Genomic DNA, 16,367 nt, shown 5'->3' with positions numbered 1-16,367 from the left:
AAATTAATTTTTCTTTTTTATGAACAGCTGCACGTTCTCCTAATTATCATAACATAAACACCACCTCATGCCAAGCAAATTCAAACTAAAGACCTCAACTGCAGCCCTTTTAGAGCAGTAAAATGGCTAGCATTTTTATCTTCATATTTCCTTGCTGCAAAATAAGTAATCAGAGGTTATTTCTCATCTGCCTTCTAAAGCTTATTCAACAGATTATAAATGTCAAAACTGCAGCAGTAGGGCAAATGATCATTTACTGGAAGTATAAAGCAGGATCTTAATATTAAAAAACAAAAGAAAAAAACTGCAAAGCCTCCCTTCATTGGGTAAAAAAAAGAAATACAGAAAATCTAAAAAGGTATTCTGCTTTATATAGCCATAGACTCACAGAGGTGTATATATGTGCATGTATACACACACGTTTACATACTTCTACAACAGCACAGTCATACAATTTATGAGGGATTTTTATGAGCGATGATACAGTGACATTTAATCTAAGTTCAACTGACCATCAAAGAAAACTAAAGTTAAAAATCCAGATTCAACAGAATATTTGGTTCCCAAGCTTTTGTTTATTACTTTCATTCCAGAAAGACTGAAGAGATAGGGACATAAATGCTCATAACCACTGAAAGAAAATGTTTTGAAAATTTTATCTGAAATTGCACGCTTCCATATGCTTCACAATTTAAATGCACATGAGCTAAGAATACAGAGACATAAAAAAAATTAAAATCTGGTTTTGAAAGATTTCAAAAATACCTTTTCAATAATCTGGAGTTGGTATTTGCAGTGAAGCAAGGGAAACTGAAGAGAAAGAATGCAAAACAAAAACAAAAACCCCAAAAGCCACCAACCATCTGCCCCCCAAACCAAACCACCCAACCAACCCCCCCCAAAACAACAACAACAAAAAAAACAACAGTTGCCCTACCACAAAGTCACAAAGGGATCACCATAAATCTTACCTACTGATAACTGCAGTAAGGCAGAATTTTAAGGAATACTATATAAAGTTGCTAGTGTCTATAATGAGACTATGTAGCCTTGGGAAAGAAAGCACAATTAAATATTTTGGCAGTACTCCATGCTCTTAAATTGTACATATATTTCTTAACTCAAATATCTGTATTATCTTAGAAAAAATTGTAAGTGTGACTACTCTGAATACCCATCTGGAACCATAACACTTTTATTCAATCTGTATTAGTTGATTTCATAGTTGGAAGGTAGCTGTGGAACAACACAACAGACTGAATTTAAAGAGACAAGAAAGGGATGTACATGGAAATATATCATCATTATATACTGTAACTATTGAAACCATTAATGAAAAGAATATGACCTCATGTCTCAGTTCACATTTAAGCTGAACATACCAACTTGGACAGTTAAGCTGATCATCTATAAGGACAATGAGGTTGGATGGATCTAACCTGCCGGTTGTACATATCTTGCATAAATACAATGGGATTAAGGTGTGGGAACAGCTATCACACTTTCCTTATAGAGTTTTGACTGGGCAGGGGAAGAGAGAGAGATGCTGTTCCCAGGGATGTGAGAGAGAACAAGCAATTCTGTTCTGGCTAGCATTAAACTATGCAGTCCTGGATTATTGATAAAGGAATTTATTATACATGCATTGTTAACAAGCTAATTTAAATAATAAAATAGATATAAATCATTCATATATTTTGGTTGAAATATATTAGTAGGAATCCACAATCCACTGCTGTCTGGTAATTCTATATATAATTTTGTGGTGTAACAAGCATAAAAGGAAGAGTTTTGTTTCAACATTTTAATTTTGATTCATGGTGTATAAATGGAGTGAGCACTTAAAAGTCAATTTAAGAAATGAGACTATAGATAGAAACAATTACATTAATTGTAACACATACAGTACTTTGCATCATTTCTTTATATTCAAAATATTCGTAATAAAGGATGTAATACTTTAGTTTTTTTTCTGTATTTTCGGTGCTTTAGGTGAGGGAAGTTTATATAGCTGCGCTTCTTACAGCAGTGAGGATAGTCCCTCATTCATTCATCACAGAGGAGCATACCTCAAAGAATTTAAATTCCAAGTAAATGTAGGAGGCGTGGAAGATATTCTCCTATCAATTTAACTTAACATGGTGAATAGGGTCAACTTAATTTCCCTCTGAAGCTTCCCCAGGGCTCTTTTCTTTCCCTTTTGGCAATACCACTAGCCTCTCTTTTATCCTGATGTTTTATATAGCATTTGCAGCCATGGATCTGTGCATTACTGTTTTCTTCATCATGGTTCTAAGATCTAATATTTGAAAAATCTTCCTTTCCTGATTTTTACACTCTCTTCCTTTTGTCATCTCCATTACCTGTAGGCGTGCACTATTTGAGAGGGCAGGGGTGGAGTTTGCTGTGATCCTTGTATTAACCAGTGAAATTGGTTAAGTCACTCCTTGATCCTTCCTGCTTGATGTAGAACAGAGATTAAACTGGTCTCATTTCCTAGTCAAATCTTAAAATAGCTCAGATATGGATTTAATTATTCCAAATTCCATTTTTCTATTTCCCTATTTATTTAATTTTTTCTGCTTTCCCTTAGCTGCAAAGCTGTTTCTTCCACCAGCACATCTGTCCTCGTTAATTCCTTTGATAATCTGGGGAATATTTTTACATAAATATTTTTATACATAAAAATTTACTGCTGTTTTTGTCATTTGTACCTATGGCATCATTTGAAGGAGTGTCCAGTTTACAGCAGCTGAAAGGCAGCTGTTGTTCATCAACAAGGTCTGTCAGCATGGAAGGACCAGCTCCGCTGTAACAGTAAGGATTCTAGCTTGTCTTGCAGGTAGGGCTCTTGCATTTTGGAAAGCCTTTGTACATAGGAATTCCAAGCAGAAAACAAGAACTGTAGTTTCGCCCATATGGTCACCCACCTCTGTGCTTGACTGGAAAAATAACTGATAGTACTTTGTAGCAGATTAAAATAACAAAGGTACCTGTTTGGAAGCAGCACAGAAGAAACTTTCTCAATAGTAAGCTACCGGGTGGGGTGGGGTGGGGTGGGGAAAGTCCCTGTTGCTAGGTTTTTTTGTGCAGCATGCTTAAATTCAGCAGTTTGCAGTACATGTGCAGATGCATCATCATTTCTAGAAATCATGGGCAGTAAGAAGCAGAAAAATCTGATTTCATATGCTTACTGCTATTATTATTTTGTAATAGATAGTTACTCAGGTTGGGAACCAGCGTCCCAGATTGCTTTATGCACATCTCTGTTATAGGGCTGGATTTTTGTCATCACTCTTGCAACTCATGGATTACAGAATTCTTTTTAGGGTTTTGTCTTTCAATAATACAGTCTATTCCACTTTTACTCATAACTTCTGCTTCTGCGTTCCTTATGACAGTTCATAAACTCCCTCATATCAGCTAACCTAACACGTCCTTTCCATTGGTAATGCCTGGATGTTTCTGAAAGAGCCAAGGATTACACTGAAACATTAAAATACTATTTCATTCCTCTATGAGATAATTTGCACTTGTTTCTGGTTAATAGACCAGTAAGTTACAGAAAAGTTAATGCTACCAAAATGAGTGTTCTAAAAGCTACAATAATTGAGAATAATTTATTCTGAGTTAAGAAGAAAAAAACTGTGTACAAGTAAAGACAGGGCTTTTATTTCCCTGACCAGAGCTCTAGATGCATAGTTGTGTTTGTTTATTTGTTTTTGGTTTTCCCCTCCTTTCCCCTTTTCTTTCTCTTTGTGATGATACAGCATCATCTTTACTCCTTTAACATGAAATCAGTCTTCTGCATTCAGGTAGCAAATGCCTAAATTAGTAACGCATTGTTAAATATTTAGTTGCATGGGCTCTAGAAACTGCTTTCATAATGTACACTTTCTTATGAACTGTTAGCAATCCTAGCACAAGGTTTTAAGGTGTGATATGATTGTGAACATAGGGATATACTAGTGTGTGCTGCAATAAAACACTTTCAGATGGGTAGTAAAAGTTTTATTTATATATATTTATAATATATATAGTGTATAATAGTGTGACTCTAGACATCACTCAACTATTGGTTTAGCATATTTCACTAAGTCTGTATTACTTTTCTGACCTTACTATTGTCCACTGTGGTTTGAGGTTTTAGTAGAAATAAACAAAACAAAGCAAAAAAAGATACAAAAAAAAAGAAATTTCATACAACTACTTATGTGTCCTTACTTATTCAAGCAGTGCTATTCATTTATTATTTTTAATGCTGAAAAAGATAAAAAAAAATTAGCTCTTCTGTTGGCTTAGAATGAAAAAAGACAGTATTTGTAAAGCATGAAAATGTTGGTAAGTCAGGAAGAAAATTAAAGCATGGAGGAAAGGGTCAAGAATTCACTCCAAGACAACGTGGAATAGAAGGAACAGCGTGTCAGAGATCCCAGAAGCCTCCTCGTCTACTTGTGGATGAAAGCACAAGACTGCTGTTGCCATTCACAGAATCACAGAATGGCCAAGGTTGGCAGGGACCTCCGAAGACCATCTAGTCCAACCCCCCTGCCAAGCAGGATCACCTAGAGCACGCTGCATAGGACAGCATCCAGGCGGGTTTTGAAGTCTCTAGAGAGGGAGACTCCACAAACTCTGTGGGCAACCTGTTCCAGTGCTCTGTCACCCTCACAGTAAAGAAACTTGTGATATTCTATGATTCTATCAGCCACTCCTCCCAGCTTTGTGTCATCAGCAAACTTGCTGAGGGTGCACTCCATTCCGTCGTCCAGGTTGTTGATGAGTACGTTGAACAACACTGGACCCAGTACTGACCCCTGGGGGACACCGCTAGCTACTGGCCTCCAACTAGACTCCACACCACTATGCACAACCCTCTGAGCTCTGCCATCCAGCCCATTGCCAATCCACCTCACTGTCCACTCATCTAGGCTGCGCTTCCTGAGCTTGTCTATGAGGATGTTATGGGAGACAGTGTCAAAAGCCTTCCTGAGATCATGTTAGACCACATCCACTGCTCTCCCCTCATCTACCCAGGTAGTCATCCCATCACAGAAGCCTATCAAATTGGTTAAGCATGATATACCCTTGGTGAATCCATACTGACTATTCCTGATCACCTTTTTACATCTTCTGACAGCCTGGGGAAAACTTCTCCTCCTGTGTAACGCTGCATCATGTCCAAAGCTGCCAAAACATAACCAGATCCAAGGAGCTGTCCAACCTGGTGACCAAAACCTCTCCCTCTCTCTTAAAAAAAACACAATTCATCTCAGTGGACTCAATATATTCAAGGCAAAAACAAGAAATTTTTGCTTGTTATTGCCTGAAAGATGTTGACTTATTTGGTTAGATGGACTCGTTCTAGGGAGCCCACATTGGTCTTGCTGGGCTACACTTGATCTTCTGCATCACAAAACAGGTGAAACAATCTTCTGTGAAAGATCCTGAACTTGCTTGACTGTCCTTCCTCAGCAACCTCAAAATCCCTTCATCGTTCTAGGTTAACTCATCGAGACTACCAGCACTTCACATAAAATGGACCATAATATTTCGGATGGTGGCCCTATCTTTTAAAATTACATTACTTACAAGCATTTTATTATAAATGGTTGTTCAAATATGAAAGCCAAAGAAAGCTAAGATCACTTGCACCAGAGAGAATTGAATAGATTAGGAGAAAAAAAAAAAAAAACAAGTTCAAAGTAGCATGGAATAATGGGAGTGAAATTGCTCTTAGAAACACTAATTTTTCAAACCCGGACTCTTAAAGTACTAGAATATCCTAAGAAATGGAACTACTAGGTTAACCTATGGGCAGCAGTGAGAAGTAGTGCATTTGCAACTCAAGATAAAACCCTTAAACAATTGAGGCTGGTGGTGTTTTTTTTTTTTTTCTCTTCATGAACAGGACACATGATAAACTATTCTTGTGTGCATGGAGTGTTAGCCTGTCTGCTGTCCATTAGTAACTCTGGAATCTATGGGCCAACAATACATAGAGAAAGCTCTAGAGATACTGTCTCCTACAGCTTTGGGGAGAAAAGGAGAAGGAAAGAACAAAAAATATTGAACAGGTCTTGAACAGAAGGGAAAGATTTTGCTTCTCCCTTTCCATTGTGGAAAGCCATAGAACAATTTAAAGCTATATTAAATATCAGAAAACTCGTATAAAGAAAGCTTATTAATTCTGTACATATAAACTCTCTCATGATCTTTAACAGTTGTTTCTGGCGAGAATGAACTATTAAGGTTTATTAATTTAAATACTCTAGAGCTAGAATATTTTATCATATTTATTTGTTAAAAACATCCCTCTCTCAAATCAATGCTGTATCAGCAGCATGAAATACACTGCCCATCTAGACTGTGATGGAGTAGCTTTACTCTTTATTTTTACTTCACTACCTCTGTAACACAAACAGTACTTTAACTTAGTAGTTAATCACATTCTATTTTCGGGGAAAAAAAAGAAATAATCAAAAGATCACCAATGCTTTAGATTTTAAAAACAAAACAAAATGCATTATTTCTGTAAAGACTAGTAAAAACAGTAATAAAAAACCACCAATAATTCATGGTTAAAATAAATGTTTTATAAATCAAGTATCCTACCTTTTCGTCCAGGGTATACATGAGGGTAATATTCATAATAAAGATCAGGCTGGTCCAAATTTCCAAATGGTTCAAATTCCATTTCTGCATTTTGGAAGAGATTCAGTTTTACGAGTAGCGCTAGCCTCACAAACCACAGCTAAAAATGATTATATATAAAAAAAGAAAAGATGAAGTCTGTTATTCCCTTTAATCACAAGACACATCTAAATACAACTTTGACTGTCTAAGTTTTTCTGATAAAGTTGAGTAAAGAGATTCTACGCTACTTGCTGGTAAGAATCAGGATTTATATTTACTTGCATATTCACAGAACACTTTTCCAAAGATCATTACAACAAAACCCAGAGGAGTGATGTTTTGTTTCTTTGTAAAGATATGGAAAAGTTGAAGACAAATTTTAGGTTTGTCCATGACGGTAATTCTTGAGGGATCTCCCTGTCCTTATCTCAACAAGCTTTTTCCATATTTTCTCCCCCTGTTCCTTTAAGGAAGGGGAGTGAGAGAACAGTGTGGCAGAGCTTAGCTGCCCATCTGTGTGAAACCATCACAATAGTGTCCATGAACTTAGTGCAGTGAGTCTTCCAAGACAGCAAAACTTACTCCTTTTATGAGTATCATTACCTTTAAAGCATACAGTCAAGACAGAATTTTACTTTTTTAAACTATTTTGTTTAAAATGAAGACCTACTTTACATAGACAAACAGAAATAAGTGACCTGGTACAATGCCTTAATAAGTTTAATTTTTAGGTAACAATTAGGAAAACAAGTTTATGTCAAAAAAAAAAAATCCACAGTGAGTATGCTGGAAAAAAAGCGACAAGGGGGTATCTTTGAACATACCTGCAAAGAATCTGTTGTATGGTTAGTAGGTAGTCCACTTTTTTTGTAGCCTTGACCATGAGCAGTTAGAAGACGCCCACACAAGTCAACTGCTGCCCTCCAGTTTTTACTGCTCTGGGAAGAAGGAAAGAGTAAGTAGCAAAAACATAAATGTGCAACCCCTAAAATACACAAGCGTTTGTTTTGTCTGAAGCAGCTACGTATAACCATCAGTAAAAATGACAAGGTCAGGAAAGCTGGCTGGTGAGAAGCACAGTGTCATTTGTCAAAACTGCACGTGTAATTAGGTAAAAAGTGAAGTCAAGCATGAAAGAAAGCAGTATTATCAGATCACTAAATCAAAAGAATACACAACTCCATATGGGTCTCTAAACTTAAAGATGTATAACGTTTGCTAATACACTTGCAATATTCAAAGCTTTGCCTTCTCCTCGGAAGGAGAAAACATTGCCACACAATCACGTCCAAGTCACTCTACTGCTACAAAGTACTTAAAGCCTATTCCTGCAATACTGAATTCAACATTTCAGATTATAATCCCTGGTGTAGTTCATTTAATGAAAACACCTTCTAAACATTGCCCAGAACACGGAATTTCTAGCAATTAAGAACAAAGGAAGAGAAATAATATAATGTATAAAACGATAATAAATTCAAAATCATAAAAATGCTTTCAACTTTGAAATATAAATATCTGAATTTTCATTGCATTGCTAACTTTACAACAATCTTAAATATATTTTTCATTCATTAAACAAAATCATCCCTAGCTATACAAGTCACACTGTACTGTCACCCTGTCATCCAATTAGCCTTGTATATGCTAATGCAGTCATGTAAATACCTAATAAAATTAAAAAAAAAAAAAAGACAGAGAAAGGCTTCATAGGTTTAGGTTATCATACTTTTCTTTTAAACAGAGTAATTTTTTCAGGAGACACAAGTCCAGTAGACACGTCGTTATAAAATTAATCTCTCTTGTTACCTGAAAGTCATCTTTTTTCAAGTGGAATTTATTAAACACAGCAAATATAATGATAAATGTAACAGAGAACTGGCATTTTGTCTGATAAAACATAAAGGAATAGAATACATATATTTCAGCGTTTGCAAAGTTCAGATACTCACCCTGAACTGGCATTTCATTAAATTCTCCCTAACATTTAGAGTTTGGAAAACATGTCAATAAAAGTATCAGATGGGAAAACTACTAGTAACAGAGAGATTTCATACTCTGGCCCCTATTTTGCAGCCATACTAATTCAAAGGGCAGCTACAGTAGTGCACTGATCACCTCATGTATCATCTGCATTGTCATACTGCAGGTAAAAAATTTGAATTCCACTGGAAATGCAGAAGTTGGCCAACAGGACAACCATGAAGCAGCATAGCAACTTCTGAGATGTATGCATTCATGGAAAAGCAAGAATTGATATGTATATATTTTTAATAATTTTTAGGATACTTTATTAAAAAAGGAAGAAGTTTAATTATCTGAATTTTCACTATATGTGAAAGACTGCATTCTTGTTCTATTATGAATATATTCACTGATTTGGACTGAAAAAAATGCTACCAAGTACCTGACCACCACTCTCTCACATGTAACTGTTCTTTAAAAGTCTCCCCCTGCAGGCCAATTTTACTTGATTTTCTGAATTACAGTTGAACAAAGAGAGTGTATGACTGCAGAAGTATTCTTATTCATTCTTTGTATAAAATAGTGTACATTGTTTTCCTGAAGGAAAGTAGTGAAGCTCAGGTGATGCAACAAACAGGACTGATACCCAGGTGGTAAGCAAGGAAAGTCATGTAGGAGAGACAGAATGAAAGGTAAAATTGTGAAAGAAGCTTGCAGACTGGGTGTCTGCAGAATATATGTTCAATGACAAGCTAACTCACCTTGCGCGCAAAGAGAATTTCTAACATTACTCGGCTTCTCAGGAAAACAACTTTGACTTAAGAGGTAAGCTACTGAAATTTCATCCAATAAATTGACGCTTTTTAGTTGCAGAAATTCAACATCCCCCCTCAAACCCTTCAAGCCCTCAACTATTGTTTGTGTTGCCTGTGTCTCCAACCTTCTCTCAAACCGGCTACAAAATTATTAGAAATTGAAGACTAAAGGAATACAAAAAAGTACCTGTATTTTTAAGGAGAATTTCTAACTTATTAAAGTAAGTACATATGCCATACCATTGTATCCAAGTTTGTTATAATTGAAAATATATGCAAAAGCACAACATTAATCACATGCAAAAATAACACTATATGATTTTTTTTGAAAACAGACTCAAAGGGAGTCATTAACTCTACATGTAACACCATTAAAGTGATTAAAATGTCCTCCTCCACTAGCTATGACATTCTTCTCCTCTGTAAATTACATTCGTAGAGCACTTTCACATCAGTTAAGAAAATGTAGTTAGTAACCCTTTCCTGGTCTAGTAACTTAGAGAAATTACTGCTTACTTAGAGCAACTGTTGCATATTTATAGCAGTAAGATGCAGTCTTTTTTTTAGGTATGAAACCTATCAAAGACAATTTTCCTATGACTGCAAACACCTTACAACTCAAAATATCCGAAAGGTCTCTAGTAAGAAATACTGTACTATTTGTTCAAATGAGGGTAAAAAGTTAACCTAAAATATGGAATAAGAGGAAATAAGATAAATTGAACTTGCATTTGTATGTGTAGTTTTTATCCGATGCTGTAAAACAAAGCAACAACATGCACTCAAGCAAGAGGTAAATGCATGTTCCTACACCAAATTAACAAAACTTTTCAGGAACTCAGATTTTCTGTTATCAGTTGAAATACATAAACACTTGGCCTCTACAGCGCTTTAAAGCTTCAAAGTTGTAAAACTAGTTCAACTGCAGAACTTCACCACCACTGATCTAACAAGAACGCATTTTCAATTATCTGTTATGCATACCATAGCAAAGACTTTGTGACAATACAGTTGTTCAATAAACCAACTATCCATCATTGGGCTACTGGAACAAATCTCCCTCAAATCAACTCGAAACTAAATTCACACTGAGTAAGACTTGTTAGTTGAGTTTTACAAACCGAGTTCAGTTACTGGTAAGCAGCTATTTGTCTTAGACGTGACACTGCTGTTGGTTGTTTATCAGAAAAGGTTCACCTTTGGAAGTTCAGCTATTAAGCTTCTAGGTAACATCAGTTTTCTGACAACTAACTGTCTTTAAAACAACTTCTGTTCTATGATTCCTCCAAAACAACTTCTGTTGCCAACACTCTTTGTGGCAAGCGCTAACTTCATCCACAGAATTATCTTTTAACTTGCACAAGTTTGATATTGAAACTTTTATAAGTAAGACAAGAATTTTCTACTCAAGATGTACACTTGAATCAATCAAATTTAATATATTCTCTTGTGATCCTGGCCAACGGAGCTGCTATCTGTATTTGGAGATATAATCCAGGAAGTATTGTCAATATATAGAATGACCACATCACTACACAGAGATCACACGATTTACAGTGTCAGAATAATACAAAGAGGTAAAACACGATCATTAACATGTAAAGTCACACAGCTTACTGTGTTCAGTTCTAGACAGTGATAATAAAAAGGTATTAGCTTCAATTGGAAGAGATTCCAAGAAGAAATGTTAGGCTGATTAAGACATCTATTATCAGATAACTAGAAGAGTTATTTTTGACTTCAAAAAAAGAAGATTGGAGAAATGGAAATGTTACTGCTGTCTCTTCATACAAAGTAACAGGAAAGAAGGAGGAAACATCAAGAAAACTTAAAAAAGCAACATAGGAACAAAATTCATCATAATTATTAGGTATCATCAAATTCTATACACTAAAGATTTTGCTTAACTGTGATGGAGATCAGGAAGAATATTTTCTCTTTTAAAACACTTTGTCCGCAGAGCTACCTGCGGCAAGATATAATATGCTGAACAAGGTACAGTGAAGCCTTCTTTGCCTCAGTCTTTAGCGGCAAAACCAGTTGTTCTCTGGATACCCAGTACCCTGAACTGGTGGAAGGGGATGGGGAGCAGGATGTGGCCCTCACAATTCACGAGAAAATGGCTGGAGACCTGCTACAGCACTTAGATGTACGCAAGTCGATGGGGCCGGATGGGATCCACCTGAGGGTACTGAGCGAACTGGCGGAGGAGCTGGCCAAGCCGCTTTCCATCATTTATCGGCAGTCCTGGCTATCAGGGGAGGTTTCAGTTGACTGGCGGCTAGCAAACGTGACGCCCATCTACAAGAAGGGCCGGAGGGTAGACCCGGGGAACTATAGGCCTGTCAGTTTGACCTCAGTGCCAGGAAAGCTCATGGAGCAGATTATCTTCAGTGTCATCACGCGGCACTTGCAGGGCAAGCAGGCGATCAGGCCCAGTCAGCATGGGTTTATGAAAGGTAGGTCCTGCTTGACGAACCTGATCTCCTTCTACGACCAAGTGACGCGCTTGGTGGATGAGGGAAAGGCTGTGGATGTGGTCTACCTTGACTTCAGTAAGGCTTTTGACACCGTTTCCCACAACATTCTCCTCGAGAAACTGGCTGCTCGGGGCTTGGACTGGCATATGCTTTGTTGGGTTAAAAACTGGCTGGATGGCTGGGCCCAAAGAGTCGTGGTGAATGGAGCCAAATCTGGTTGGAGGCCGGTTACTAGTGGAGTCCCCCAGGGCTCAGTGCTGGGGCCAGTCCTCTTTAATATCTTTATTGATGACCTGGATGAGGGGATCGAGTGCACCCTCAGTAAGTTTGCAGATGACACCAAGTTAGGTGCGTGTGTCGATCTGCTCGAGGGCAGGAAGGCTCTGCAGGAGGATCTGGATAGGCTGGACCGATGGGCTGAGGTCAACTGCATGAAGTTCAACAAGGCCAAGTGCCGGGTCCTGCACCTGGGGCGCAACAACCCCAAGCAGAGCTACAGGCTGGGAGATGAGTGGCTGGAAAGCTGCCTGGCAGAGAAGGACCTGAGAGTACTGGTTGACAGTCGGCTGAATATGAGCCAGCAGTGTGCTCAGGTGGCCAAGAAGGCCAACAGCATCCTGGCCTGCATAAGAAGCAGTGTGGCCAGCAGGTCTAAGGAGGTGATTGTCCCCCTATACTCGGCTCTGGTGAGGCCGCACCTTGAGTACTGTGTTCAGTTTTGGGCCCCTCGCTACAAGAAGGACATGGAGGTGCTCGAGCGAGTCCAGAGAAGGGCAACGAAGCTGGTGAGGGGTCTGGAGAACAAGTCTTAACGAGGAGCGGCTGAGGGAGCTGGGGTTGTTCAGCCTAGAGAAGAGGAGGCCCAGGGGAAACCTCATCGCTCTCTATAGGTAACTTAAAGGAGGCTGTAGAGAGGTGGGGGTTGGTCTATTCTCCCACGTGCCTGGTGACAGGATGAGGGGGAATGGGCTAAAGTTGCGCCAGGGGAGGTTTAGGTTGGATGTTAGGAAGAACTTCTTTACCGAAAGGGTTGTTAGGCATTGGAATGGGCTGCCCAGGGAGGTGGTTGAGTCGCCATCCCTGGAGGTCTTTAAAAGACGTTTAGATGTAGCCCTTAGTGATATGGTTTAGCGGAGGACTTGTTAGTGTTAGGGCAGAGGTTGGACTAGACGATCTTGGAGGTCTCTTCCAACCTAGACGATTCTGTGATTCTGTGATAGAATGGAATTTTAATATTTCTAAGAAAGTTCAAAATACCTTTTACCTTTAAGGCTGTCGCCGGTCAGAAGTAAGTTTTCCACATTAAGAATTTCAGAAGAAAACAGCAATATTTATAAGGATGTATAAGGAAAAAAATATACCAAACTAATTCTTTCTATAGAGTTTTGCAAACAAAACTAAGAAATAGTTGTATTGCATACTTAATCATCATCTAACACGACTGGAAGCCTTGAGAACTCAAGAATATATTGACTTCTGGCCGAATGGCAGCAATGTTATCAACCCACGCCCCCCAGTAAAACAGATATTAAAAGAAATCTGCTGCAGGTAGCAAAAAAAATATGACAGCAGCAGATTGCCTCCAGCTTTTTATCCCAATAGCCGTAACACTGCTTTTACAGAGCTTAAGAGTGCACTCAAAGCTAGAATACTATCAATGGCAGCGCTGTATTTAAGGTACACGATGGTCTGCAGCACAGAAGAACATTTTACATGGACAAAGCTACCAGGCCAAGTAGAGAAAGATTTAATTTTCCATTATGTCAAAACAACTCTTCTGGATGATCAAAAGGATTGGGGAAAAAGGCCTCTCCTACTTAGGCACAGATAGTGGGACAAGGATTCTTAATGAGAGTTTTTTTTCTGTGAACTCTCCAATTAAGCAGAACACTGAAATGGACAGAAAAATATTTATCTCCATGATGTAGATCACTGTGTTTTTTCAGGTTTAGTTTCAAAAATTACCTCTGAATTCCTCGAACAATTCCTTGAACAATGATTGAGGAGACCACACTGAATCTTCCTAAAATGACAGTCTCCTTTGGAGCTTTACATGAAATCTAATGAAACTAAACTATAAAATGTTAAATACTAAATATGAACTGTGCTAACACTTAAAATTCCTCACTAACTTTTCATCCATTTTTTCAGAAATAAAAAAAGCTTAAAACTTTTTGACATTTCAACAGATTAATTTAGGCTTAGCCATGTAACAGTAATGAGTTCCATATAGGAATACAGTGGTTGAAAGAATAAGGCAAGGTTCACAAGGCTGCTAAATTTTCAGGTCTGAAATATTTACGTTAAGGAAAAAATTTAACTTACGGAAAATTAAAGTTTAATTTGGAAGTATTTTTGTAGTTTTCCTGCTCCAAAAAAATAAAGCAGTTGAAATGATCACTTCGGCTTTCCTTACCCTTTGCAACTAGCATCTTACTTTCTGTAAAACACTACTCTGAAAGCATAAAGATACATACACAGTGAAAAGAAACAAACAAAAAATTAAAATCTATTTTGAAACCATTTGCTTTGTGTAAAAAGTAACATCTGATAAAGTTCACAGTAACTTAAGATTACCTTGTTTCTCACTTTTGCATGTAAAAAAAAAAGTTTACTACAACCTTTATTACCAGTACTTAAAATCAAGTGTCATTCCTACTAAAAAGTACTGTACTTCGGCTAGTACTTTTGTAGGATTGTGAACAGTGATATACGCATTTTTTCATCTCCTCCTCACAGTCATTAGCTCCCATTAATGTTGAGGGAAGCGTGGCATTTAATGTATATTGAATTATGAAGATTCTTACTTACAATTAGCTGTTTCAGGCCTACAAATGACTGTTCTACAGAGTTGGCATTTAAAACTTGTCTCTTCACAGCAGCTTGCTCCCCCAGGAAGCGAAGCATTAAGTCTTTCACTGCATCTCCCTTGGTGTCCATGGAAGAAACAAAAGAAGAAACATAACAAGACACTTTTAAACATTATTTTAACAAAATAAAATGTTGAACTAAAGGTGACCAACATAGTTTTCTACCTTGCTTATCTTCCTGTACTTCCTATGTGAAATGAATATAAGTACATGCATATTTGCGGCATTTTAATGAAAACTTTTAGATTTATTCCACATTATTTGCTATATTTTTCCCCCAATATTTAGGTTTCACCTAGCATAGAAAGATTCAAGCTTATTTGCTTCCTTCAAATTATTATCCTTCAAATAACCACAGTAAATATATACTCTCTCTATATACACTATATACTCTCTATATGCTCAAACAGTATACAACTACATAAATATATTATTATTCATCAAATAACCAACGAAATACTCTTCAAAAATCTTACAAATCCAGTAAGTTTTACTGGATATTTATAATGGATAATAATGTTGAAAAGCACAACCTACTGATCAAAGATAAAGGGACATGGGGTCAGCCGGCCTTAAATATCCACAGAAACTTTAGGAAATCACAAAACCAAATAAACAAGAACCCTCCAACAAGTATTCTTAATTTCAAAAGAATTATCTGTAGGAATCAACCAGAGAAATTGGGTTATCTGAGCAGTTCATTCATTTGAAGACTTGAGACTACTAGGGACAGACAGATATTTAAAATACAGATTTATGAAGTCAGGCAAGATGAAATCTGCATTTTACACCATGTCGCAGCTAGGAGGAAGTGTCTCAATCCAGGCTCTGTTTCCAGGTTTGTTAGCAATAAACTGAGTAGTTCTGTACATGGCCCCCTCTGTGCCTGAATTTCACCTTCTCTTCTCTGTTCAACTATTTCTCTGCCTTCCCACCTGTGGCCCAAAATCCTCCGAGTGCTGTGTTTGGAGTTTTTCAAAGGATAATCAAGAAATTCAATTAACGCTTAATTCAAGCAGCTAATGAGAGATTGCAGACCAGATATTGACATATATTGATGTACCAAAAGCAAATACAAAAAATTATTTCTGAAAGATTTTTGTTAATCTTGTGTTTTTTACACATTTGGAATCTAGAAAAGGAAACATCTGAAAAAAGATTACCAGCAATGTATTAGCATTATACTCATATTTTTGTTATCATTATTTTTTAAAAAGCGACATATAACCTGCGTTCTACAAGAGTAAAGATCTCTCTGGTCTACCATCCTGCCAGAGAATTGCAGATGTCCATGGAAGTAGTTTAAAAAAACAGGTCAAGCTCAAACTGTCCAACTTGCAGCACGCAGGACTTTATGGTCCGCCTGTGCCAAGGGACATATTTGCCTACCATTTTCAACCATTTTTGTACCTCCCGTGACATTTCTCTTCAGTCTCTTTTTCTGAAGAAAAGTACATCTGAGGGCAATGAATTCTACAACTTAAGAACAGTACAGGCATTGCAAAATGGTCCCTCCTTTTGTTACGCTTCTTACCCAATAGCTCTTTCACCATAAAAATTTTGCTGTCTTTTATGGACTTTAGCTCATTGTTGCTCTTGTA

The 16,367-nt window shown here is 37.3% G+C and overlaps 2 protein-coding genes across 2 annotated transcripts in view; both read right to left on the bottom strand.

The window, feature by feature from the left end:
* The window catches only part of COLEC11 (collectin subfamily member 11), a 334,707-nt gene that overhangs the window by 120,446 nt on the left and 197,894 nt on the right, over positions 1–16,367 (bottom strand). The window lies entirely within an intron of this gene.
* TRAPPC12 (trafficking protein particle complex subunit 12) overlaps positions 1–16,367 on the bottom strand; it is a 53,513-nt gene that overhangs the window by 32,942 nt on the left and 4,204 nt on the right. Inside the window, exons 3-5 of the mRNA XM_048078528.2 lie at positions 14,708–14,824; positions 7,461–7,574; positions 6,616–6,754 (exon numbers count right to left, since the gene is read on the bottom strand). Coding sequence (XP_047934485.2) covers positions 6,616–6,754; positions 7,461–7,574; positions 14,708–14,824 — 370 coding nt within the window. The remainder of the gene's footprint in view (positions 1–6,615; positions 6,755–7,460; positions 7,575–14,707; positions 14,825–16,367) is intronic.

Source organism: Anser cygnoides, chromosome 3 (genome assembly GCF_040182565.1).
Source record: "Anser cygnoides isolate HZ-2024a breed goose chromosome 3, Taihu_goose_T2T_genome, whole genome shotgun sequence".
Taxonomy (NCBI): Eukaryota; Metazoa; Chordata; class Aves; order Anseriformes; family Anatidae; genus Anser; species Anser cygnoides.
Note: the sequence above shows the minus strand (reverse complement) of the source record. Positions and strands in the feature narration are given on the sequence as shown.